Consider the following 18,772-nt stretch of genomic DNA (forward strand, 5'->3'; position numbering starts at 1 on the left):
CCAATGAAATTTTAAATGAATTGCTTTTATTCAACAGTTGATTTTTTTGTAAGACGACAAGCATCTTTTAAGAGCAAGTACATTTTAATGACGAGAATAAAGAAGTGTACGTTGTATGGCCATGATCATACAAAATGTTCTTTATTGAAATGTTTTTCAGTAATTTGTTCCCTCTTTTAAAAAAAAGGACACCATAATTGTTAAGAGCTGATGTTGTGGACATGATTTGCCTTTTTATACCTCATCATCTCATTGTATGTCTTTGGATTCAAAATCAATACTTTGTGTTATCCAGAGGGTAGATGCTGAAGTATGGCAGCAAAAAAGAATAAATACAGCAAGGGTATGGGTGTCCTTTCTATAAAGCAGGCCCAGATATCAGTCCCCTCCTAGAGAGGCGAGTTCAGAGTCAGGAGGTAACATTAGTGTAATGTCAAAGTCCTTTTGTTTGTGTGTGTGTTGTATTTACATGGTTGTCCAAGGGGGGGCTTTACTAGAAGAGATGATACTTGAGAGGCAGCCGTCCATCCTTACTGGACAGGGCGGCCTGGATATGTTCGTAAGAAGGCAGCCCGGCCAGGTCTCCCAGCGCCGCCACGGCCGGCTTGCTGCGCATCATTTTGGTGGTCACTCTCTTGATGTCGCTCGCTTTCACGTCGCCTGCAAAACCATACTCCTGTTACGACACTTTTTGACAAAGAAAATGTTTTGTGGTCGTTTTAGAGCAGTGGTCGGCAACCTTCACCACTCAAAGAGCCATTTTGACCCGTTTCACAAAATAAAGAAAACAATGGGAGCCACCAAACTGTTTTGAAATTCATAATGAAATAACACTGCATACAGTTTTTTTTATGCTCTGTGCTATGTATAGACCAGGGGTCTCAGACATGCGGCCCGCAATTTAATATGCAAATTTAATGTTAGTGCGGCCCGCAAGTTTTATATGAATGCCGCTTGACAGCATCATACTTGCCAACCGTCCCAATTTTGTCGGGAGTTTCCCAAACTGCAGAAAAAATATTCTCTTGAATGTCTGCTGATTTTCAGTCACACAACAATAATAAGGGCGTGCCATGATGGCACAGCCTTTAACGCCCTCGACAACCTGTACATACTGTTTGCCAGCTGCGTCACATGTTGTATGTGACTGCAATGCATACTTGTTCAACAGTCATACAGGTCACACTGAGGGTGCCGGTTTAAAAAACTTTAACACTTACTTATATGCGCCAAACTGTGAACCCACACCAAACAAGAATGTAAAACACATTTCGGGAGAACATCTGCACCGTAACACAACAGAACAAACCAACTTCCCCATCCCCCCTTCCTTGCTTCGGTTGAGGAGAGCGGGGTTTGGTGGTAGCGGGGGTGTATAATGTATCCCGGAAGAGTTAGGGATGCATGGGATTCTGGGTATTTGTTCTGTTGTGTTACAGTGCAGATGTTCTCCCAAAATGTGTTTGTCATTCATGTTTGGTGTGGGTTCAAAGTGTGGCGCATATTGGTAAGAGTCTTTAAGTTGTTTATATCACAACCCTCAGTGTAACCTGTATGGCTGTTGAACAAGTATGCCGTGTCGTCACTCACGTGTGTTAACAGAGGGCTCATACTACATGTGACTAGCCGGCACGCAGATAGCGTGGCGCAAAAGCAGGCGTGATGACATGTCCTAGAGATCGGTAAAGGCATTGCCATCACGGCACACTCTCAAATTTGTTGTCTGGGAGAAAATCGGAGAGTGATTACCCCGGGGGTTTTCTTGGGAGAGGCACTGAAATCCGAAATATGGGGGGTCGGCAAGTATGCAGCTGAGCCACATCAGATTGATCAAGGAGCCGCAGGTTGCCGACCGCTGTTTTAGAGGAACAGCAACATAGCCGCCGTCAAGACTATTCCAGCTTGTCACGTGAGATACATACACATTTAAAGGGCACGGTCTGGGAATTGCTCAGGCATTCTGGGATGTCAACATCTCTTGGCAGTAGTGCACAAATAATGTTATCCAAATATAATCCCTGAAATGTCAAAACATATGCCAAAAAATTAATCATAAAAAATCAAATCTAAATAATGAAGAAAAATTAAATGACATGTTTCACAACTTTAAAAACAATGAATCCTTATTTATTATTATAATTTTTTTATTTAAGTAGTCCAATTTTCATCCTTGCAAGGTGAAGACATGCTAAAAATGTTATAAAAATACCACAATAAAAATGTTCAAACAAAATAAGGAAAAAAATTAGAAAATTATATATTTCAAAACAAAAACAGAATGAGTCCTCTAAAACTTGAACTGACTTATTCTTTTATTAAGCTAATCAATTTTCATCATTTACATGTCAATACATGCCAAAACAATTGTTCTAAAAATAGGTAAGTAAAAATAATAAATTATTAATGTATCAACCACTAAATGGTCCCTAGTGTTTGAATGTGAGTGTGAATGTTGTCTGCCTATGTTGGCCCTGTGATGAGGTGGTGACTTGTCCAGGGTGTACGCCGCCTTCCGCCTGAACGCAACTGGGATAAGTTCCAGCACCCCCCGCAACACCAAAAGGGACAAGCGGTAAAAAAATGGATGGATGGATGGGATGATTAATTTCAAAACAAACAAAAAAAACTTTAGAAATAGTGAATCTTCTAAAAATGCCAAATATGAATTATTTTAAAATAGTTAAGATTGCAATTTTCTTCCTTGAAATGTCAACACATTTGCTAAACATTTAGTTATAAAAACATATAGTTAAAAACAAAACAAAAACTGGTAAATTTAATTTTAAAACAAAACAAAACAAAATGGGTCCTTTAAAAATGAAAAATATGACTTATTTTTTTTCTCCAAGTTTCCAATTTTCTTCTTTGATATGTCAATACATAAGCCAAGCAAGGTCCATAAAATGAAATCCTAAAATTAAATAGTATGAGCAAAAAAAAAAAAAGTACATATTTAAATTACCTTTCTAAAACCACCTTGCAGTGAATGAGTCCTCAAAAATCACAGATAATATTGTTAAATGTAAGTATACCAATATTGACTTTACATAAGCGACGGAACACTTGTGTTTTGCTCATGTATTTACACAATTTATTATAAGGCTACAACAGAAATTACTCACTTATTAGTGCGCACAGCTCATGAGGCAGCTTCCGCTTTCCTGTGGACAGAACCTGGCGGCCCACGTCCTCGAAAATAATCGGCCTGGACTCCAGGTTCATCATCAGCATGGACTTGAGTTGTGTCTTGGCTCGTTCAAGCTCCATCTAGATGCAATGGCCGTTAACGAGTGTGGCAAAGGAAGACGCGACAACAGCCTCGGACTGAAGTGTTTACCTCTCCTGGTTTTCCTTCCATCTGAATGAACTCTTGCGTTATTATCTCCACCATCTCTCGCACCTGCGGGGAAGTTTCTATTAATCCAAACGGGACATTTGACATGAGCGCGCCTGAACGCACCTGTCTGGGGTTTGCGCTGGCGTGGATGCACAGCAGGCCCGTGTCCTCGTAGCTGTGATGGTATGACGTGGCGTTGAACATCCAGTGGTATCTTTAACACAAACAAAAAAAAATTACATCATTAATTACCGATTCCGATATCAAACGATACCATTACATGCAGTCGTGGAATTAACACATTATTATGCCTAATTTTGTTGTGATTACCCGCTGGATGTATTAAACAATGTAACAAGGTTTTCCAAAATAAATCAACTCAAGTTATGGAAAAAAATGCCAATATGGCACTGCCATATTTATTATTGAAGTCACAAAGTGCATTTTTTTTTTAACATGCCTCAAAACAGCAGCTTGGAATTTGGGACATGCTTTCCCTGAGATAATCCTGATACGCACTACAACTGTGGGAAATACTATTGTTTGACTTTCACAAAGTGCATTATTTTTTTTAAACATGCCTCAAAACAACAGCTACAAAAACAATGAAGGCACACAGCTTCAGTCCAGAGTATACTAGAGTAATAAAGTAAACAATAAAATAGTCCTCCTTTAGTGCAAGGCTGCCTGGTATACTATATAACAGGAAATTATAAACTGGGCTCAATCTGCCCTGCTCTAACGTATTTGTATGAGTAATACATATGTGCTGAAAGCTAGTGGTGAGTGCTTGGAGTGGTAAATAATTTATTATTGAAGTCACAAAGTGCATTATTTTTTTGTAAAAATGCCTCAAAACAGCAGCTTGGAATTTGGGACATGCTCTCCCTGAGGGAGCATGAGAAGGTTGAGGTGGGCGGGGTGTATATTGTTGCGTCCCGGAAGAGTCAGTGCTGCAAGGGATTCTGGGTATTTGTTCTGTTGTGTTACGGTGCGGATGTTCTCCCAAAATGTGTTTGTCATTTTTGTTTGGTGTGGGTTCACAGTGTGGCGCATATTTGTAAGAGTGTTAAAGTTGTTTCTACGGCCACCCTCAGTGTGACCTGTATGGAGCTTGACCAAGTATGCCTTGCATTCACTTCTGTGTGTGTGTGATTGGGCCGGCACGCAAAGGCGGTGCCATTAGGCACGCCCCCAATATTGTTGTCTGGGTAGAAATTCGGGAGAATGTTTGCCCTGGGAGATTTTCGGGAGGGCCACTGAAATTCGGGAGACTCCCGGGAAAAACGGGAGGGTTGGCAAGTATAACCGGGAGACGCAACTGCTCTGTACTTCTCCCGGCATTTAAAAAGTCAAACATTTTACTTTTTGAAACAGATACCAACAATTTACGTTATTACATTTTAAAGCAGCCCTGCAATGAGGTGGGCCCTGCGATGAGGTGGCGACTTGTCCAGGGTGTACCCCGCCTTCCGCCCGATTGTAGCTGAGATAGGCGCCAGCGCCCCCCGCGACCCCAAAAGGGAATAAGCGGTAGAAAATGGATGGATGGGCATTTTAAAGCATTTATCGGCCGATAATATCGGCAGTTCCATATTATCGGACATCCGTAGTTACTAGCCGTGTGTTCACCTGTTGAGGACGTTGAGGTAGAGGCGTGTGTACATGCCTTTCCCGGGTCCTCCCGCTGAAAAGGAGCCGCCTCCGCCCATAATCATGTTGAGGACGGCAAAGGGGATAAAGTCTTCCTCCTGATGCGAGAAGACAACAAAAATGGTTAAACAAGAGAAAAAAAAAAAGTCCGACAAAGAACTTACCAGGAAGGAACAGCTCTCCAGGCCGATCATGATGTGCGTCAGCTCCGGGATTGGGGTGGGGCCAAGGCTCACGTCAGACATGTCTTTCTCCATCTTAAGATAATAGAGAACCATAAGTTTATTACAAGGGATGTAGCGATATAAAAAATGTCACGGTATGATATTATTGTGGAATTGTCCAAAAAAAAGACTTGTTAAAAATACCATAGTGTGTAAATATTTAGGATAAATACTGGAATTGAACACAAACATAATGCTCTAATCACATTTATTACTACAAACAAGTATTTTAAGTGCAAATAATTGTGCGGAAACATTCTGTTTCAAGCAAATATATGTGTGTGTGTGTGTGTTTATATATATATATGTATATATATATATATATATACACACATACACACACACACAATATATATACTTACACATATATATAATCACATATATACATACATACCTACAAATATATACACATATACATGCACGCCACCTTTTTTTAAAGGGCATGGCGGCGCGTCTTCGTCACGTCGTGACATTGCAGGTTTACGAGCAGAGGAGCATGTTCAGCAGCGCACAATCACGGAGTACTTACAAGCAGACAAGGTGTGGAGACAGAAAAGGGAGAACGGATGCATTTTGGCTTAAAAACTAACAATAAAGGTGAAGTTATAACACTGAAACTCCCTCAGAAGAGGTGCTTTAAGACACATCTATCTAGATAACGGTTGATTGGCAACACTAAATTGGCCCTAATGTGTGAATGTGAGTGTGAATGTTGTCTGTCTATCTGTGTTGGCCCTGTGATGAGGTGGCGACTTGTCCAGTGTGTACCCCGCCTTCTGCCCGATTGTAGCTGAGAAAGGTACCAGCGCCCCCCCCCCGCGACGCCGAAGGGAATAAGCGGTAGAAATGGATGGATATCTAGATAGCGGGTAAAATCCAGCCGCAGTCAGCAGTGTTTTAGCTACTTCTAAATTACTAACCCTCGCCTTCATGGCGACAAATAAAGTAAGTTTCTTACAAGTATCATCCCTTCAGGACGAGAAATAGCTAAACATGCTTCACTACACACCGTAGCTCACTGTTGCCACAATGTAAACAAACCCCATGGGTGGATCTACACCTGACATCCACTGTAATGATACCAAGTACATGAGCGTATCTAGTCGATACTATGATCACAAAATGGTTTTGTTTTAAAAAAATGTATATTGTGTTTATAAACTCAGGAAATACTTAAAAAAACATGGTAGCCTTTTTCCATTTACAGCAATATCCTGTAAAGATTTGAAAAAACGATCGAATCCACAGTAAAATCCTGCCGACTCAGCTGCCAGTCGACAGATTTTTTTTTTTTTTTTTTACGGAGTAGGTAAAAAAATATATTGTTGTGCAATAATATTATGAGGTGAATATTACTATCCGTTACAAGCGGCTCTCTGAGGGTAGCCAGAACTGCGATGTGGCCCTCAATGAAAAGGAGTTTGACAACCCTGCCTTGTTTTTACTGAATAGCTAGGCCTACTACGGTACTGTATTTTGTTGCTGGTCATTATGGTGGAGAGCCAGGGGTTTTCACTCGTCTATAGAACGGGAACAATTTGTTGATTTTGAGGGAGATAATTAATCAAAGATCCTTAATGTGAGAAGAGGATCACCTTGACAATGCCGCCGGTGTACTGTGCCACAGACAGGTCCACATCGGCTGCCGTAGTCTCCCCCCACACGGGCTTCACGCCCAGCAGATACTTGCGGGCGCACTCCACCAGCTGCTCGTGTTCAATGCCCACGCCCGCCAGCACCATGCGCTCGGGGCGGTAGTAGCTGGCGAGGTAGCGGTGCAGCACTTTCTTGTCGATCTTGTCCACGTTGTCCATAGGACAGAACCGCGGGAGTCCCACCGTGTTGCCTCGATATGCAGCCTGGTAGGGGAACAAGGTGTGTGATTGTTTTTTTTTTTATTTCATGCAGACATTTTAAACAGTGACAGTCCCTAAAAAACAATTATCAACAAAATTACTTTACAGCAATAATATAAGCAAACATTTAAAAAAAAAAAAAGACTGTGGAGGGTGGCGTGGTCTGTGAGCCTGCCGCTGAGCAAGGTGTGTAAGGACCGGCCTCGAAGCCAGCGGCAGGTGGTGAGTAGATTCCCCAGCTGGGACTGGTTATCTAATCACCTGTCGCTCTAATTAGCAGCAGCCGGACAGAGAAACATTGTTGGAGTTGGAGAGAGACAGAGAGACACGAACAGTGCAGCAAGAGAGACTGAGGCTGAAAAGTCGTGTGTGTTTGCCGCAGAGTGAACTTCATAAACATTATTGAATCCAGAATACCGGGCTCTCGTGCCAGTGTGTGGTGGTCAGGAGAACCCACGAGAGGGCAACCTCTACAAAGACCTTTTAGCCTTTTTTCTTTACACTTTTTTGACATTTAAGAATGTTTGATAAAACATTGCCAAATAGGCTTATGACTAAAGATGCACACAAAAAAATAGATTCAAATTCGAACCGCAATTTTTTAATCGTCCCAGATTTTTTTTCAACAAGAATCATTTTTTTTAAAAGGACGTTTTTAGGCCATCTTCATGCAACCAGAAGCAGCTTTTCTGGGGGGGACGGCGTGGCGCGGTTGGCAGAGTGGCCGTGCAAGCAACCAAAGAGTTCCTGATTCAATTACCACCTTCTACCAACTTTGTCTTGTTCGTTGTGTCGTTGAGCAAGACACGTCACCCTTGCTCCTGATGGGTCGTGGTTAGGGCCTTGCATGGCAGCTCCCGCCATCAGTGTGTGAATGTGTACGCGAATGGGTAACGTTAGCTGTGGTGCGAGTGGTAATACGAGAGAAAGAAGGTGCGAATCTGGAAACAAATGAAGGAAGAATTAATTCTGAGGAAAAACAGCAGGGAGTCCATCGTCTGGCGGTGGTTTGGCTTCAAGCGGGAATATGTCGAACAGACGACAGTAATTTGTCAAGTGTGGGGTAAAAGCATTACTGCTAATATGTAGCATCATTTGAAAAGTCACCTGCTAGAGAATGAAGAGTGCTTACTACGCGTATCAACATCTCCATTCGGTGCCTCACGCCCACACCATCAAAATGCCGAGGTAAACATTTCCAGATCAGCACCGTATGAAAAAAATAGTCAACAACAAAACAAGATAATGTCCGCAGTAACCTACTACATAGCGAAGGACGAACACTATTTGATTTCCTATTAAGCAGCTCATTTTCATTTGACACTTATTAAAATATCTTGTGTGCCATCATGCACAAAAGCGCACTTCATTTGTTTTAAACTATTGTAGTGGCGTTCTGTACAAAAAGTGCACTTTAATTTAGTGTTGTTTTGATATGTCATCTTAGTGACATCATGCACAAAAGTGCACTAATAGCTTGTTTTAAAATGTATCTGACAATCTTGCACTTTCTGTTTTGGAAATGACATGAATGTTTGGGCCGCTGCTTAATAACTGTTTAATAAATACAGTTTTGCTAAATTGACTTAGTTTTGATTTCCCTCTCTGCATGAAAGTTTAAAAGTAGCATATATTAATGCAGAATGAATAAGAATGTTTTAATGTCGACACATAGAATCATCATACTGCTGTGATTATATGCATCAAGTGTTCATTCAAGGCTAAGGCAAAATAGAGATGTATATCGTGTATCGCGACATGGCCTAAAAATATTGAGATATTAAAAAAAGGCCATATCGCCCAGCCCTACCCTGAAGGTAGAAAAGCGCTATAAAAGTGTAACCCCGTTACCATTTTCTAAAATGTAACCTGCTTTGAAAAAGTTTCATTATAATTTTTTACCGTATTTCCTTGAATGGCCTGCTCCTGCCTAGAATTACTGCCGGGTCAAACTCGTTTTGCAAAATAATTAGCGCATGCTTAGCATTACCGCTGGCTCAGGATTAAAGCCGGGTCAAACTCGTTTCGCAAAATATTATTTTTGTTTGCGCATGTCTAGAATTTCCACGGGGTCAAACTCGTTTCGCCAAATAATTAGCATATTCCTAGGATTTCCGCTGGGTCAAACTCGTTACGTCACAAGTGACACTTCACCTGTCATCATTTTCAAAATGGAGGAAGTTGATTTCAATAATTTGAAAACGCATAAAGGGAAGAACATTAAGAGCTATTCAGTAAGATTTAAGGTCCTATTGAATATGCTAAAAAGAACAGTAAGCAGCTATGTCTTATTAATATACCATAGCTGCGTGTGTCATATATGAGTCATTAAATGACTCCCGCCTCCTGGTGGTAGAGGGCGCTAATGATCCTTCTTGCGACATCTCAGCTGCAGAAGAAGTGTCAACAAGCAGCAAGAGTGAGCAGCTATCGTTTATTTTTTTCCTCTCGCTTGCACTTTTAATATGGAGGATTACATCTAAAATAAAACCGTTTTTTAAACTAGACTTTCAATCGAAGCAGGAGGTAATAAAGGAAGATCTCCATCGAGACAGAGAGACTTTTAAAACTGAAGAAAGAAAAGGAAGACTTTTATAAAGAAGTTATCGATGCTTTTGATCAGAAGGAGCTGCACATGGACTTCATTTATAAGTAAAGGTAAGACCATAAAAACGTTTTTTTTTAATTAAATGTGCTTTTCATGATGGTATCCTTACATCACACTCAAATTTATAAGTACAGGCCTAAATTTACCACATGCCTTTGGTAAGCGCCGGAGTGAGAACAGGTTTTAAAATAATTAGCGCATGATTGCCTTTACCGCATGCCTTTGGAAAACGCCGGAGTGAGAAGAGGTTTTAAATTAATTAGCGCCCCGGCGTCAATTCAAGGAAATACGGTATACCAAATTATATATTGCGAGAATAGATTTGAATCAAGTATCGTGTTAAATGCAATAGTCACCCATCATCAGTTGGACCCTGGAACAGACTATTTCTTTTAAAGGAGTGTCAAAACTCACAGCGTGGATCATCTCTGTGAGTAAAGGCTCAGGGTCGGGCCGCATGCTCAGGTCCTGCAACTCGAAACGGACCGCCATCTTCGTCATACTGATCTCCTCGTCTGAGACGTAAACAGAGATGCGTCAGAAAGGCCGCCACACGGGCTACGGCAAAGAGACGTACGACTCACCCAGCAGGCGAGGCTGCAGGACGGCGTCCGAGAGGAGACTGACCACCGTGTCCAGGCCCTTGACTTCGGCGGATACGGCGTACAGCGTGGTGTCCCTGCAAACCAGATAGCCATAACACGAGGTAAAGTTAACATCCATTAATCGGACAAGTTTGCACCTTTAACAGCGTTGTACCTTGATGTTTGGCAGTCACATATCCCTCCGTGTTTCTCCAAGGCCAGGAGAATTTCATCTTTACTCCCATACTGAGCTGTGGACTACAAAGATGGTGGATTACTGTACATGAATTTATCAACAAGTACACTGCAAAACTTATAGCAGTAAGGAGCAAACTGCTAAGTCAGCATGAATAGGAAGGAGTTCATTGTGAACAACACAAAAACTGACACAAATTACTGTCACATAAGCAGCTGAGTTTCAACATTTTAAAGCGCATGCAGAGGTGGATAAAACTGCCGGATGCTAGCAATTTATCATTTTATGGTACGGGTGTATCGGTACACAAAAATTTCGGTTTGGTACTTACCTCGGTTCAGAGGTCACGGTTCGGTTCATTTTCGGTACAATAAGAAAACAACAAAATATACATTTTTGGGATATTTATTTACCAAATTTGCAAAATCTTCGACCAAAAATATTTTTCTTAGTGGAATATTTGATGTGAAGTAATGGAAAACCTTGGATAGGTCAATAATTCATAATAACATTGGTTTTGATTCAATATTATGTTTTGAGCAATGACAGTTTGAAAGAAAAAAAAAACAGCTTTGTTTTATTAGTCAACATTGCAACTTTTTCTAAATTAAATTTTTTTTATTTCACTTTTGTTTATGTTTTTGTTTAGTTAAATAGTATTTTTAGAATGTGTTGTGGGTCTTTAAAACAGTGTTTCTCAAATGTGGCTATGCGTACTCCTGGGGGTACTTGAAGGTATGCCAAGGGGTACGTGAGATTTTTTTTAAATATTCTAAAAATAGCAACAATTCAAAAATCCTTTATAAATATATTTATTGAATAATACTTCAACAAAATATGAATGTAAGTTCATAAACTCTGAAAAGAAATGCAACAATGTAATATTCAGTGTTGACAGCTAGATTTTTTGTGGACATGTTCCATATATATTGCTGTTAAAGATTTATTATTTTGTGAAGAAATGTTTAGAATTAAGTTCATGAATCCAGATGGATCTTTATTACAATCCCCAAAGTGGGCACTTTATGTTGATGATTACTTCTATGTGTAGAAATCTTTATTTATAATTGAATCACTTGTTATTTTTCAACAAGTTTTTAGTTATTTTTATATATTTTTTTCCAAATAGTTCAAGAAAGACCACTACAAATGAGCAATATTTTGCACTGTTATACAATTTAATAAATCAGAAACTGATGACATAGTGCTTTATTTTACTTCTTTATCTCTTTTTTTCAACGCAAAATGCTTTGCTCTGATTAGGGGGTACTTGAATTAAAAAAATGTTCACGGGGGTACATCACTGAAAAAAGGTTGAGAACCAATGCTTTAAAACATTAACTGTGGGCCGCAAATGGCTTCCGGGGCACACTTTTGACACCCCTGCTATAGATAATAAACAATAAAATCATATATATCTATTGGTGAAAAGCAGAGCCTGGCTACGCATGCGCGTTTATCATAACTCTTTGGCTCTCTCTGTCTCTGCCCATCCCTCACGAATGCTGCTGCGTGCACGATTTGTTTTCTTTTTAACCCCTTCTTAACCCTGAACGTACATTGAAAATCCACGCAACCCTAACTTAAAATGCAGGACATTTAAGGCATTTAAGAAACTCCACCCGGACAGCTCCGCAAAAGAGGACATATCCGGTGAAAAGAGGAGGTATGGTCAGTCAATCGTAGCCTGGTAGCTGCTAGCATGCCGTGTGTTGCCTCGGTGTGTTTACACAACATGCGGTACGCTACTTAAAATGTCTGTGTGGAAACTCGTTTGGTACACCTCCGAACCGAACCCCCGTACCGAAACGGTTCAATACAAATACACGTACCGTTACACCCCTATTTTATGGACTTAATAAAAAAGGAGGTTGTCTACAGCTTCAGTTGATAATGCCAAAGATTTTTGACCAGGCATTAATTAATGACCAATTATTGACAATTATCGGCTTTTGTAAACCGTGTTTCAGGCAATTCTACCAGACTTTAAGAGGATTTAGATGGATAGACTTTGTATTTATCCCACAGTAGGGACATTACATTGTTGCAATGCACGTGTTTACATACAGTAACAGAAGTAAAGCGTAATGAAAAATAGAGATGTCCGATAATGGGTTTTTTGCCAATATCAATCAATCAATCAATGCATATAGCCCTAAATCACTAGTGTCTCAAAGGGCTGCACAAACCACTACGACATCCTCGGTAGGCCCACATAAAGGCAAGGAAAACTCACACCCAGTGGGACGTCGGTGACAATGATGACCCAGTGGGACGTCGGTGACAATGATGACTATGAGAACCTTGGAAAGGACCACATATGTTGGCAACCCCCCCGAGCGGGTCTAACATGATACTGTGAAAGTTCAATCCATAGTGCATCCAACACAGCCGCGAAAGTCCAGTCCAAAGCGGATTCAACACAGCAGCGAGAGTCCCGTCCACAGCGGAGCCAGCAGGAAACCATCCCAAGCGGAGGCGGATCAGCAGTGCAGAGATGTCCCAGCCGATACACAGGCGAACGGTCCATCCTGATATCCGATATTGTCCAACTCTTAATTACTTCCTTGTGGTATACATAACATGCGATGGTGGTTCTTTGGTCAAAACGTTGCTTTACAGACTATTTTCAAACCGCTTTGACCGTCTTTTCAGGATGCGCTGTTTTGTGGGCGGACTTATTTACGTGCCTCCACTTCGACTGAGTCCTCTCCCCGCCATCTTTGTTGTAGTTTTTAGTGCTTCCATAGAGCGTCTACTGACAGATTTAAGTTTGAACTGTACACTACTTTGTAATAGAAATGGCAAAAGCGAATGATGCATGGGCATGTACGAGCCAGTCGGCCCGACAACAAGAGGATAGCGAAAAAAGAAGCTAATATCCCACTCCCCGGATTGTAAATGTAAATAATTCAATGTATATACTCTGATGATTAACTTGTGTGATGACTGTATTATGCTGATAGTATATATTTGTACCATGAATTGATTTACGTGGACCCCGACTTAAACAAGTTGAAAAACTTATTCGGGTGTTACCATTTAGTGGTCGGGGTTGGGAGGGGGTATATTTATAGCTAGAATTCGTTGAAATTCAAGTATTTCTTTTATATATAAAAGAAATACTTGAATTTCAGTATATATATATATATATATATATATATATATATAAAAACAAATACTTGAATTGGAGGGTGTTCATTTATTTCCACATATACATACACATCACACTCCTCTACTCATTGTTGTATTTGAAAGTGCAAAGCTTTGCAGCCAGTAGCACAGCCTTTAAAGGAGCATAGGTATGGGCAGCATCTGTGACATTTAATTTGCAAGAAAGGAGTGAGTTTAGGGTTGAATTGTCCTTCCTCTTTCTATTCTCTGCGACTATCTTTCTAACCATGCTGAACACCCTCTCTGATGATGCATTGCTGTGTGGCACGCACAAAAGTGTATTCATCAAATGCACCTGAGTCTGGAATCTTCCATCTCTCTCTAGCATACCTCTTCCCCTTCGAGCTGTCCTGGATGAACTGAAATTCGTGTTTCAAATCATTTTGGAACTTGCAAGCGTACTTCTTCTTCTTACTCGTCGTCGCCATGTTCTTCTGCTTCGTCTCTGTTATGTTTTTGGACATTACTACTTGCCGTAGTTTTTAAGCAATGCATGATGGGAATGTGGATGTTGCGTGTCAGTGTATTAACGTGCCGGCTGGAATAAACACACTGAGAAATAACTCCGTGCCTGCCTACTTTATGGATTATAGATAGACCTATGTATAACGGAGACATATATAACAGTCTCCTTCTTGTTGTGTGTGCAGTTGTGTACTCTCCAAAAGCCGTAAATTATATAACGTGACTGGGCCAGCACGCTGTTTATATGGAAGGAAAGCGGACGTGACGACAGGCTGTCCTCACTCAGGTCCGCCTGGAAATCGGGAGAAATTTTGGAGAGGCACACTGCAAAAACTGAAATCTAAGTAAGATTAAATATCTCAAATAAGGCTGATGTTTGCCTTTTTTCTGTCTGATAAGATAATTTTTCTCACTAAGCAGATTTTATGTTAGAGTCTTTTACTTGTTTTAAAGGTTTTGGCCCTAAATGATCTCAGTAAACTAATAGATTCTCAGTATGATCTCAGTAAGCTATTAGATAGATTAGATAGATAGATTAGATTAGATAGATTAGATAGATAGATAGATAGAACTTTATTGATTCCTTCAGAAGAGTTCATTCAGGAAAAAAAAAAAAAAAAGAGCTGGTTGCTGAAATTCTATGACCTATATTGAGTAAAACATGCTTGAAACTAGAATATCAACTGTTGCAAAACTGTTTCATCAACACTCACAAGTATAAAACTACTTTTTTTAAAGTAATAATTTCTTATTTCAAGCATGAAAAAAAAAATTATGATGCCGAACGCATATTATGTCAAGATAATGGCACTAGCATTTACTTAATTTAAGAATATTTTTCAACATATTGAGCAAAAATGTCTCTTTTTTTCTACCAAGAAAAGTGCACTTGTGGTTAGTTGGAATATACTTATTTTAAGGTGTTTTTGGGTTCATTAAGGTTAGCTACCGTATTTTTCAGACTACAAGACGCATTTTTTTTTTCATAGTTTGACCGGGGTGCGATTTATACTCAGGAACGACTTGTGTGTGAAATTATTAACACATTACCGTAAAATATCAAATAATATTATTTAGCTCATTCACGTAAGAGACTAGACGTATAATATTTCATGGGATTTATCGATTAGGAGTGACAGATTGTTTGGTAAACGTATAGCATGTTCTCTATGTTATAGTTATTTGAATGACTCTTACCATAATATGTTATGTTAACATACCAGGCACCTTCTCAGTTGGTTATTTATGAGTCATATAACGTACACTTATTCAGCCTGTTGTTCACTATTCTTTATTTTAAAATGCCTTTCAAATGTCTATTCTTGGTGTTGGGTTTTATCAAATAAATTTCCCCCCAAAATGCGACTTATATATGTTTTTTTCCTTCTTTATTATGCATTTTTGGCAGCTGCGACTTATACTCCGAAAAATACGATAATTTTACTTGTTTTGGAAAGTTTTGACAAGCCAATTTGTCTTGTTCTATTGGCAGATAATTTCTCTTAGTTCAAATAAAACACCCCTTATTTTAAAACACTGACTTTTTGCAGTGCACTGAAATTTGGGAGTCTGGCAAGTATGACAGCAGGTACCAGTAGGTAATAAATAACGGTTTTGCATAATAGGACCCCTTTAAAAGCAGCGTTCCTGATATTAAACTTAAAAAAAGTGGAGTTACTCACAGAAAAAGCAAGTTTTTCCAAAAAGTGTGCTATCCCACTCGTGTACTTTGCTTCATGTCTGGATCCAGAGTTGACTAATACTAGCACACAAAAAACATTCAAATTAAGACACATTTCCATTCAATTAAAACAACATATAAGGGTATTTGCTGACTTACTTCCAACTGTGCAGAACTGCCCAAACTTGTCCTGGGAAGCAACTTTGAGACCATTTTCTAACGTGGTGATTCGAGTCTCGTACTTTTCCTGCCCGTCCACGGATGCAAAGACGGGCTTGGGGATGCCCGGCAGCGGGGAGGAAAGGGAGATGTTTGGGTATCCTCCGCCGCCGCTGCTGTACTTTCTGTATGCTGCCATTCCGAACCTGAGGGCAAAATAAACACGTACTGTCTCAGTGGCCTAGTGGTTAGAGCAGGGGTCACAAACCTTTTTGAAACCAAGAGCTACTTCTCGGGTACTGATTAATGCGAAAAGCTACCAGTTTGATACACACTTAAATAAATTGCCAGAAATAGCCAATTTGCTCCATTTACCTTTAGTAAATAAATCAATCTATCTATCTATCTATCTATCTATCTATATCTATATATATATATATATATATATATATCTATATATATATATCTATATATATAGATATATATAGATATATATATATATATATATATATGTATATATATAAATATATAAATGGGTATTTCCCCTCCGTCATTCCGCCGTACATTATTTTTTTTCCTTTTATGGAAGGTTTTTTGTAGAGAATAAATGAGGAAAAAACACTTAATTGAACGGTTTAAAAGAAGAGAAAACATGAAAAAAATTAAATACATTTTTAAACGCGGTTTATCTTCAATTTTGACTCTTTCAAATTCAAAATTCAAACGAAAAAAAGAAGAGAAAAACTAGCTAATTCGAATATTTTTGAAAAAATTAAAAAGATAATTTATGGAACGTCATTAATAATTTTTCCTGATTAAGATTAATTTTAGAATTTTAAAGACATATTTTAAATAGGTTAAAATCCAATCTGCACTTTGTTATAATATATAACGAATTGGATGAGGCTATATTTCTAACAAAGACAAATCATTATTTCTGCTAGATTTTCCAGAACAAAATTTTTAAAAGAAATTCAAAAGACTTTAAAATAAATTTAAATTTGATTCTAAAGATTTTTATAGATTTGCCAGAATAAATTTTTGAATTTTAATCATAATCAGTTTGAAGAAATATTTCACAAATATTCTTTGAAAAAACAGAAGCTTAAATGAAGAATTTAATTAAAATGTATTTATTATTCTTTACAATAAAAACAATAAATGTACTTGAACATTGATTTAAATTGTCAGGAAAGAAGAGGAAGGAATTTAAAAGGTAAAAAGGTATATGTGTTTAAAAATCCTAAAATAATTTTTAAGGTTGTATTTTTTCTCTAAAATTGTCTTTCTGGAAGTTATAAGTAGCTAAGTAAAAAAATAAATGAATTTATTTAAACAAGTGAAGACCCTCCATCCATCCATTTTCTACCGCTTATTCCCTTTCGGGGTCGCGGGGGGCGCTGGCGCCTATCTCAGCTACAATCGGGTGGAAGGCGGGGTACACCCTGGACAAGTCGCCACCTCATCGCAGGGCCAACACAGATAGACAGACAACATTCCCACTCACATTCACACACTAGGGCCAATTTAGTGTTGCCAATCAACCTATCCCCAGGTGCATGTCTTTGGAGGTGGGAGGAAGCCGGAGTACCCGGAGGGTACCCACGCATTCACGGGGAGAACATGCAAACTCCACACAGAAATATCCCGAGCCTGGATTTGAACACAGGACTGCAGGACCTTCGTATTGTGAGGCAGACGCACTAACCCCTCTGCCACCGTGAAGCCCAAGTGAAGACCAAGTCTTTAAAATATTTTCTTGCATTTACAAATTCAATTTGAGTTTTGTCTATCTTAGAATTAAAAATGTCCAGCAAAGCGAGACCAGCTTGCTAGTAAATAAATAAAATTTAAAAAATAGAGGCAGCTCACTGGTAAGTGCTGCTATTTGAGAAATTTTTAGAATCGGCCAGCGGGCTACTCATCTGGTCCTTACGGGCTACCTGGTGCCCGTGAGCACCGCGTTGGTGACCCCTGGGTTAGAATGTCCGCCCTGAGATCGGTAGTTTGTGAGTTCAAACCCCAGCCGAGTCATATCAAAGACTACAAAAAATGGGACCCATTACCTCCCTGCTTGGCACTCAGCATCAAGGGTTGGAATTGGGGGTTAAATCACCATAAATGATTCCTGGGCGCGGCACCGCTGCTGCCCACTGCTCCCCTCACTTCCCAGGGGGTGATCAAGGGGATGGGTCAAATGCAGAGGACACATTTTGCCATCACCTAATGTGTGTGTGTGTGTGTGTGTGTGTGTGTGAAAATCATTGGTACTTTAACTTTAACTTAACTTCATCTGAGCTGTGTGACTTTCACATTGCGTCATTGACATATATCCGTTAGCATCACGCTAACTCGCTGAGCTCACGCCGGGGAATGGTGAAAGTAACGAGACGCGCAAGTCAGGCAACGACGACTCATTTTAAAGTAAATATGTTGACATATCTGACATTTAACCACACCCGGGGAGCATTGAGTTTCTTTATCGAGTCGTTTGTTACCTTTGAACGCGACTCCAGGTTCTGCACCGGGACATGTGTGCCGCCATCTTCAATTGCCCGTTCTCCTAGCTATAGCCATAGCTATCTTATAAGTAGACGCAGCATTAGCTGCTGTGACGCGAGAAATTGGGCCGCCATCTTGGAGTGGTGACGAGGAGCCGGCGAGCAGCCTAACCCAGTGTTTCTCAAATGGGGGTACGCGTACCCCTGGGGGTACTACTTGAAGGTATACCAAGGGGTACGTGAGATTTTTTTTTAAATATTGTAAAAACAGCAACAATCCACAAATCCTTTATAAATATGTCCATTGGATAATACTTCAACAAAATATGAATGT

At 39.7% G+C, this 18,772-nt stretch overlaps 1 protein-coding gene across 2 annotated transcripts; it reads right to left on the minus strand.

Moving 5' to 3' along the window:
• Positions 1-111: 111 nt before the first annotated feature.
• On the minus strand, positions 112-18,530 carry pmpca (peptidase, mitochondrial processing subunit alpha). Of its 2 annotated transcripts, XM_061902716.1 has the most exons (14): positions 18,436-18,530; positions 15,938-16,143; positions 15,780-15,859; positions 10,438-10,520; positions 10,263-10,357; positions 10,093-10,193; positions 6,810-7,073; positions 5,155-5,247; positions 4,970-5,088; positions 3,461-3,551; positions 3,338-3,400; positions 3,123-3,267; positions 470-660; positions 112-389 (listed from the first exon to the last, which is right to left on the minus strand). In XM_061902716.1, exons 1-13 carry the CDS (start codon positions 18,480-18,482, stop codon positions 494-496), a joined length of 1,554 nt encoding a protein of 517 aa, XP_061758700.1. In that variant the 5' UTR covers positions 18,483-18,530; the 3' UTR covers positions 112-389; positions 470-493. The 2 variants fall into 2 exon arrangements, with proteins under 2 accessions (XP_061758700.1, XP_061758692.1); XM_061902708.1 differs by having other exon boundaries at positions 112-660.
• Positions 18,531-18,772: the final 242 nt, after the last annotated feature.

The sequence above is a fragment of the Nerophis ophidion genome, linkage group LG01 (assembly GCF_033978795.1).
Source record: "Nerophis ophidion isolate RoL-2023_Sa linkage group LG01, RoL_Noph_v1.0, whole genome shotgun sequence".
In the NCBI taxonomy this organism is placed as follows: domain Eukaryota; kingdom Metazoa; phylum Chordata; class Actinopteri; order Syngnathiformes; family Syngnathidae; genus Nerophis; species Nerophis ophidion.

What these genes read in the sequence shown, in the direction of transcription:
- pmpca (XM_061902716.1), bottom strand. Translation starts at nt 18,482, where the DNA reads ATGGCGGCACACATGTCCCGGTGCAGAACCTGGAGTCGCGTTCAAAG. An exon ending in ACCTGGAGTCGCGTTCAAAG is followed by an intron (nt 16,144 to 18,435) that starts GTAACAAACGAC and finishes TTTTGCCCTCAG; the next exon opens with GTTCGGAATGGCAGCATACA. An exon ending in TGGAAGGAAAACCAGGAGAG is followed by an intron (nt 3,268 to 3,337) that starts GTAAACACTTCA and finishes CATTGCATCTAG; the next exon opens with ATGGAGCTTGAACGAGCCAA.